Genomic DNA, 8,496 nt, shown 5'->3' on the forward strand with positions numbered 1-8,496 from the left:
ACAGCTATCAGCCTACAGCAGGGCATGGTGGGAGTTGTAGTTTTACAACAGCTGGAGGGCCGCAGGTTGAGCATCCCTGCTTCATAGGATTCAACGTGCAGTTGGTGTGAAAATAAGCCTTGGATAAAAGGGTTAAAAAATATCACAATGAAAACTGAGAAGGACATCAATGTAACATGTCGAAAAAATTAATCTGAACCCCTGAAAACACAGAACTTACCACAGTGTTCACCTACAAATGGCCTTGGTGTTAAAAGGATTTGCACTCAGAGAGACCTGCAAGGCATTGTACTACTCTAGTATAAAGGCTCTCAGAAGGCAACTTTAATAAGTATAAATAAAAAATAAAAAAATAATATGCGTATGAGTTTAATTCTCCTGCAGCGCCATCACGGGGCAAGTGAAACAACTACACATTGACCATTGGAATCAATGAGCAGCCACTGTAACGTATGGACATACTGGGTCCTCCAGAGACAGACTTTCTTTGTAGCTGTTCTCTAATGGATGAGGGTCCTGAAAGGGGGGGACCCTCTCTATTAACCCAAAAGTCCATAGGAATGTATATGAAAGGGGTTTTCTAAGTTCTCATCGACACAGAAGCCTTTGCCCACAAAATGTGGCCTCCGCACAGACATTTGGGCAGAAACCAACCCCCACTGTTTTCAATAGAAGTCAGTGCTGCAGTTGATGCACGGTTTATCTTCTGCATCATGTCCTTTCCTGGTGCAACGTTCGCATGGACGCTGTTGGAAATCGTGGTTGCTGTTTACACCATTCAATGGTGCTAAACCGCGAGGGGGTCCACCGTATTAAAAAAAATGGCTAAAAACTGACAAAGGCAAAATCTGCCGTGTGAACTAGCCCTAAACTAGGCAAAATCATAAAAAAAAATGATATGCTAAGTGAATAGTAACTCATTAATAAGACTTTCGTCAAACTGCATAAAATATAATCTGTACATTTTTATGTCCCTATGATTCCATATAGACAACAGCTGTGCCCAACACAAGCTGCTAACAAACCATCTCAAGCCTTTGTAGCATGTCCTCCCATTGACTCTAAAATTGGCTGCTCCCCAACTGGCATGCTCCCTGACCAGCCTCCATTGACAATGACCATGCTTCCAGGCTGACACTGACAATGACCACCCATCAAGCTTAAAGCTCCTCCTTACCGACCACCAACCGACCGTGCAAACTTACAATGACACTGGCAGGTCTTCAAGCTAAATCTGCATCCTCCAACTGAGCAGTCAAGCACAAGCATAAACTACCGCCAGTCTATAAAACCCAATATTATTTTCATTGACTAGCCTCTAAGCTCTCTCATAGCTTCCAGCAGACATGGAAGCTACCTACCCATTGTAGTCTGCACACTGTATCTTACCACCAACATGCATCCTCGCATTTTCTGACCCTCAGAATCCCAATTTGACCTCCAATACACCTTGTAAGAACCTTATTAAGTCCCCTAAAACTGATTCATCTTCTGCCTGGTCTCCATCTGTCATACTCCTGGGCAAACTTCTAGTAGACTTCCTTATGGTTCTCCCATTGTTCCATGTCATGCTTCATCTTCTTGGCCTTCAATTCCTCAATGTTTCCATATAACCAAATGTACCTCTCTATGTTACCTAGAGTCTAATAGTAAAAGGCATATTTGGAGCACCGAACTTCTACCTACCATAGACATAATCATTATTTTGATCGGATGCACTACAATACGTACATTATTTTTAGGGTGCTCTACCGTACATAATAACTTGTAGAGTTTGACTCATATCTGCTATTTATCCTCTTCTCATACCTGATGGCCAATGTGTTGCAGGTCCCACGATGGCAGAACATGATAACACCTGGGCCCCCCAAACTAACTTCTTACCAAGCTTAAACTCACAGGGCCTCAGACGAGGATCCTCTAATATGTCCAACCGCCTTTTCTTTCTCCAGCAACGAGCAGGATACGTGTAGATCTGTCCCGGTGACAATCCTACATATGAGAAAGAAAAAGTTCAGAGTGTTTATATCATAGCCGTTTTGTATCTCAGGTATACAGGGAAAGAAGAGAAGCTCAAGGAAAGTCATGTTCAACAGGCCTAAGGAACATTTGGAACATCTAATGAAGAAATTGGAAGAAGACAAGATCTGAGACAATGTCTTGTTGGTCTTTGCTAACAAATAAGATCTGTTCATTGTGACACAGTATATCCTAGGTATATCCCAAGGAAGAGAACCATCTCGCTAGTGCCACCTTTTGGAAGTGGCTCCCTAGCAAGATGGTTTTCTTTTTTGGGAGATACTTTTTTAGATATTTTGGGGGTCATTTAGAAAACTGGTGTAATGTAGAACTGGCTTAGTTGTCCATAGCAACTAATCAGATTCCTCCTTTCATTTTCCAAAGGGGCTGTCCAAAATGAAAGCTAGAATCTGATTGGTTGCCATGGGCAGCTAAGCCAGTTCTATTTTACACCAGTTTGATAAATGACCCCACTTGTCTCCCATGGACCCTTGCCGATAACTCTCCATACCATGAAGTACTTCCAGTAGTTCTCCAATCAGTACTGCTCTCTTTTAGGAGATTCAACACCCTGCCTAAGACCCTTCCATGGCATCGCACCCAGCCATCAGCCTAATCCATACTGACAAAGGGCAGGCAATGCAAAACAGCTGTCTTCGGATGGATATCTGGCTTGGCTACATTCCCTTGTCAAATCCCAATGCTTGTTGGAAAGTGGATTTTGACTCCTAGGGAACCGCTTACAAGAGGTGGTGCTAGTGAGATGGTTCTCTCTCTTAGGCCTCCAGTCTCTTTGTCATATGCACTTTGTCTAATGCAAGTAAATGAAACTTCATATGTCATGACTTCTTAAGAAGTATTCCTCACATCATCTACAACTTACTTTTAGGGAGTTTTAGAGTGCGGCCACGTGTAACACGCTGATTTGTCATGGATCTGTCACTGATTTTGTGGTGGATTTGCTGGGGATTTCACCCTATGCATTGCAAAGGGTGAAATCTACAACGGAAATTCACAGTAAAAAATTCACGCCGCAAGTCAATTTACACTGCTGATATTTTTCGCAGTGTGTGAATGAAATTTTAGGAAATGTTACCCACATTGCTGGTACTGCAGAATGCTACCGATTTGCTGCATGCAAATCTGCGAGGGAAAAGCCTCAGTATATCCATCCTGAAGTGGATTTGTCATAAAAATATTCCATATTTAAAAGGGAACCTGTCAGTTTGAAAATGTAATTTAGGCTAAAGGCAGTATGTTGTAGAGCAGGAGGAGCTGAGCAGATTGATATATAGTGTTATGGGAAAATATTTAGTAAAACCTGCATTTCTTTCATTTAAAGGGGTTCTCTGGGAATTAAGAAAATGTAAATACTTAAATATTACTTCATTATAAATATATTCGCAAATACCTTACATTAGTTATAATGGCTCGTTTTGTCTAGGGAGCATTCATTAGAAGAAAGAAAATGGCCGCTGTCCTTTTAGTATACACAAAACCTGTCCTAATCACACAGCAGGACAAGTTACTTCAGAGCACTGAGGTAAAGAGCTGCATCATCCTCCTCTCTGCTTGTCAGGGGTTATGATCCCGAATAGGCCTCATGCACACGACCGTTGTTGTGTCCCGTGTCCGTTGTTCCGTTTTCCGTGATTTTCTGCGGACCCATTGACTTTCAATGGGTCTGTGGAAAACTCGGCTAATGCACCGTTTGTCATCCGCGTCCGTGATCCGTGTTTCCAGTCCATGAAAAAAATATGACCTGTCCTATTTTTTTCACGGACAATGGTTCGCGGACCCATTCAAGTCAATGGGTCCGTGAAAAAACACGGAGGCACACAAGATTGTCATCCGTGTCCGCGCGTCCGTTTTTTTTCCTATCATTTGCATGGCAAACTTGACAGTTTTTTTTTTTACTTTCCTTCATGTCTTGTGATCCTCCAAAAATAAAGGAAGACACACGGAAACAAAAACGGACACGGATAATGGAACAACGGAACCCCTTTTTGCGGACCGCAAAAAAATACTGTCGTGTGCATGAGGCCATACAGATGATAAGATCTTTAGAGGAATCTCTGTAGGTTTGGAGTTCATAAGCAGGTGTGGCTAATAAGCAGCAGCACTTGTATGGGGTCTCCATTACTACAGTCTGTCCTTCATGTCTCCTGATGAGCTCCATTCCCACAAAGATTCAGCTAAATATCATATTAAACTGTAGTCAGGATCATAATCCCTGACAGTCAGAGCAGAGAGGAGGATGAGGCAGCTCTTTAGCTCAGTGTTGTGAAGTAACTTGTCCTGCTGTGTGATTAGGACAGGTTTTATGTGTGCTAATAGGACGGCGGCCATTTTGTTTCTCCTAATCATTTCTCCCTAGACAAAATGAGCTATAATAACTAATGAAAGGTATTTTGTAATATATTTATAATAAAGTAATATTTGCGTATTTTCATTTTCTTAATTCCTGGAGAACCCCTCAAGTTCCTGCTAATTCTGGGCTATGAAGTCCAGGAGGCGGTCCTATCAGTGACTGACAGCTCTCTCTGTATACACAGTCATAGAGGGCAGGCTGTCAATCACTGATAGGACAACCTCCTGGACTTCAAAGCCCAAAATGAGCTGGAATTTAAATGAAAGAAATACAAGTTTTACTGAATATTTTCCCATAAAACTATCTATCAATCTGCTCAGCTCCTCCTGCTCTATAACATGCTGCCTGCAGCTCAGACACCACGTTCAAGGTGACAGGTTCCCTTTAAGGGCAGCCTATTAGTATGACAAGCCTGACTAGGTATTATACCACATCACAGAACAAATATACAACGACTGGTGTCACTGATGCCAGTCTTAATGAAAAGTCTGTTGCCACAAAAGGCAGCAAATATATTAAGAGGCACAGGCCTCTCATGGCGGCCGCGCACCAGAAACTCTGCCACAAGTGATAATAAACTTGTTGGGGTATGGAAGAACACTCCTCCTGATAAGCCTTTAACATTGTTATCGATACTTTGGAAAAGTGGTGAAAGAAGTGAAAAGTTGCAAATTATGGTGCAAATATGGCGGGAACCTTAATTCATAACTTTTGTAGGCCAATAAAGTAATAGCTGAAAGAATACAGTGCACACATAGTTAAGAGTCTGCTGTATCCATGAGCCTCAGCTCCCTCACCAGTAATTGACGGCCGCTCAGGTATATGCCCGTATACCAGTGGCTGTCTATCATGGATGAGGAGCCAGGAGGAACAGCCGGCGTAGGCTACATTCACAAGTGGTCCATAAAACATGGGCACCAGCTGTGTAAACTCCGATTTGAATGGGTCTGCGATCCGCCACATACGGCAAAAGATAGGACATGTCCTACCCTTTGCAGTGCGGAGGCACAGAATGTGTTTACAGAATGCTGAGCGGCTTAAAGCGGTTTTCCCATCTCAGAAAATGGGGGCATTTCGCTAGGATATGCCCCCCATTGTCTGATAGGTGCGGGTCCCACCTCTGACACCTATATCGACAATGAAGCCCCAAAAGTTGTGGAGGGCGCCCTCCATTAATTTTTATGGGGCCGTCGAAAAATAGGCAAGTGCTAGCTCGGCTACTTCCATCGGCCCCATAGAAATGAATGGGAGCGGTGGCTGCACATGCACGGTGCGCTTCCATTCACTACTATGGGGAGAGCGCTTGGTGGTGGCCGGACCCAGGTAAACCTGGGGTCCTTCAGCCACCACCTTTCCCGCTCTGTTCTCAATATAGGTGCGGGTCCCAATGGTGGATATGCCCCCACTGTCTGAGATGGGAATACCCCTTTAATTCCAGTTTTCAGCCATTTTAGGCCAGGGACAAGCTGATCATATTGTTTGACAGGATGTCTAGAAAGTGACTGCCTTTATGGTCACTATGTTATTACATATTTCTCCATATCTGAGAAGTCCCATACACATTTACATACAGGTGTGAATTATGTTCTGTGCACAGTGTTCCTAAACCTTACGTTTTGCGTATATGCCCAGAAAAGCTCTCGGCGTACACGTTAAACATATGCATTATTACGAGAGCTGGTGTGGATTCTGTGTCACTGAATGGATTTGACTTAGGGCAACTCCCAAGTGGCCGCCCTGGTCTTCACACTTTCAGCCCTATACAGGGACCTGGTCTCCGATGCAGAAGAACTACTAGGCCACTACCTCTTAAAGTAGTCTCCGTTTCGTGGCAGATGACTCATGAGGATCAGGAGACACTAGTGTGGAGCACTGAGGGATCAGGTACAACCATAGTCAGTGGACAAGCGGGGGTCAGGGCAGGCAAAGTATGTTCAATCCGATAAACAGACCAAAAGTCAGGGCAGGCAGGTTCCAGGTAGAGGTTGAACACAGACAGGCAACAAATCTACAGCGCACCTTTGCAGGAATTAGCAAGCTAGATAACCTATTGATAAGATACCTTCCCACAGGGAAAGGTGCCTTAAATACCCTAGGGAAGTCAACCATAGGCTGGGACAAATTAGGGCACACGCAGACAAGCCCTTTAACCCCTTACTGACCCCCGCCCTACATATATGGTAAAGTTGGGTCTTTAAACATGGCGCCCGCTCAGAACAGCAGGCACCCAGAGCTAATGTCTGTGATCGGCGATAAAGCCAATCCCAGTCATATAACTATATATCCACTGAATGGCTTTCCCGGTGTATTTCTTCATGGAAGCAGGGACAAACTGGCCACAGACCCTACAGCGAAACTTCCTGGTAGGCCGATGCCCAGGGGAGTGGCTGAGCCCTCCTCACGGCCGGCCAGTGGCAATGCACTTTGGTATTTGGCTCTGTTTGGGTGGTATAATGTGCCGCAATATTGTATTACTGGTCCCGCCTACTAGTGTTGGTCTGTCTTCTGTCAATTTGGACCTGAAAATTGGATCATTTTCACATTGTTTCCAGGGCCACTTTAAGTTTCCAGTCTGCCCCCCGATGGAAGGCATGAATGCAGTGCACACAGCCTTATATCAGCATTTCTCATACAAAGCTTGTGTTAGGGTTAGTGACCCTATCATCATTTCATACGTTTTTCATTGTGTTCTTACCTGGCCCTCTGTGTGTCTTCTCCATCCAGATATAGCAATTATTCTGAGCCACACCCGTCTGGGAGTCCAGAAATGGAAGCCTCATACTTCTCTCTGCGCACAGACGGGCGTTATAACTGCGGCAATGTTCTATGGCCTCCCGGTAGAAGTCCTCTCCCAGCCTGAAAGGACAGAAGACCCTCTGAGTTCGTGCAGGTTCAATACCTTACCGTAACAACGTTCCCACCCAGTGACCCATATTTCAGGAGGCATTATTACACACTTTACACAATGAAGGCTTATCTATTGAATATGATGCTATATATCGTTAGTTTTTAGTAAACTATTGATTCACGATGAATACCCAAGTGTCTACAGGAGAGGATTTGGAAAGGTTGACCAGTTTTCAGAGATCAGAATAAAAATAGTTCTCCTGTCTGAGCTAAGTGCACTTTTAGCCTCTAAAATCCATTCGTCCTAATTACATTGGGTCCCACTGCCCTCCATAGCACCAACCCTGAAGGACTCCCAGGACTCTGGAATTATGTAGAACCTACTATACATAGTGACGCCACCGGTACGCCGGATATTGCACACTGTCCTACCTACACAGTGCTTTAGGACTCTATAATACAACATCTCTTCCATGGTCCTTCAGTATTCTTCATTCCACTAAAAGGACCTTACATTTTTGAACAGTACCTATGTTGGTGTAAAGAAGCAATCCCTCAGTCCTGGGAGCATAGAAGCCCTCATCAATGCAGATTTTTTTCAATGCAGGCCTGGTCCACACGAGGTGGATTCTTCAGACGCAAATCCAAACTTATGAGAAGGATGGAGTTCAGCTTATACTGAATCTACTGTACCTAAGCTTCATCACTATGGACCATGAACCATGGTTCTCCCTCCCCAAAATTATAGCAACCTTAGCGAACAAGTGAAGAGGAGACTCCTTATGCCAGCCTTCTTCACTAAGAGGAATGGAAGGGTGTTAAAACAAGCTCATGGCCTTCCTGTACCAAGACACATAAGCAAGGTGGCTTCATGTGCCTACAGATATGCCTTTTTCAATATGGCTATGGGACTTTTTTTTACAGTAGTATGTAAACCCCTGACTGTATAAGTGATGCATATACAAGATGTTAACGGCTATGGACACCTTTGGTGGCATTTTTGTATTTACATTTTTTTTTGTCATAAATCTTTTTATTAAAGGGTTCTCATGACTAATGTAAAACATGAAAATATAGTACAAGACAACCTCTTTCTAACAAAGCTAGAACCAGCCCTGTACTTCATATAGATCCAGAGATCTCCCCATTCATTGCTGTGATAGATTTATATCAAGCTGGCAGCTCAAAGGGAGTGTCTTTTCTGCTGCAGCTTATGAGGCGTGTCTATGCTCTCCCTATCACAGCTCAGGAGGCGTGTC

At 43.8% G+C, this 8,496-nt stretch overlaps 1 protein-coding gene across 2 annotated transcripts in view; it reads right to left on the reverse strand.

Moving 5' to 3' along the window:
* DPF1 (double PHD fingers 1) overlaps nucleotides 1-7,239 on the reverse strand; it is a 31,388-nt gene extending 24,149 nt beyond the window's left edge. Inside the window, exons 1-2 of one of the 2 annotated variants that reach the window (XM_044306633.1) lie at nucleotides 7,086-7,239; nucleotides 1,900-1,992 (exon numbers count right to left, since the gene is read on the reverse strand). In XM_044306633.1, coding sequence (XP_044162568.1) covers nucleotides 1,900-1,992; nucleotides 7,086-7,170 — 178 coding nt within the window. In that variant the 5' untranslated portion in view covers nucleotides 7,171-7,239. Of the gene's footprint in view, nucleotides 1-1,884; nucleotides 1,993-7,085 lie in introns of both variants that reach the window. The other variant, XM_044306632.1, reaches the window with a different exon arrangement.
* Between the last annotated feature and the right edge of the window lie 1,257 nt (nucleotides 7,240-8,496).

The sequence above is a fragment of the Bufo gargarizans genome, chromosome 9 (genome assembly GCF_014858855.1).
Source record: "Bufo gargarizans isolate SCDJY-AF-19 chromosome 9, ASM1485885v1, whole genome shotgun sequence".
In the NCBI taxonomy this organism is placed as follows: domain Eukaryota; kingdom Metazoa; phylum Chordata; class Amphibia; order Anura; family Bufonidae; genus Bufo; species Bufo gargarizans.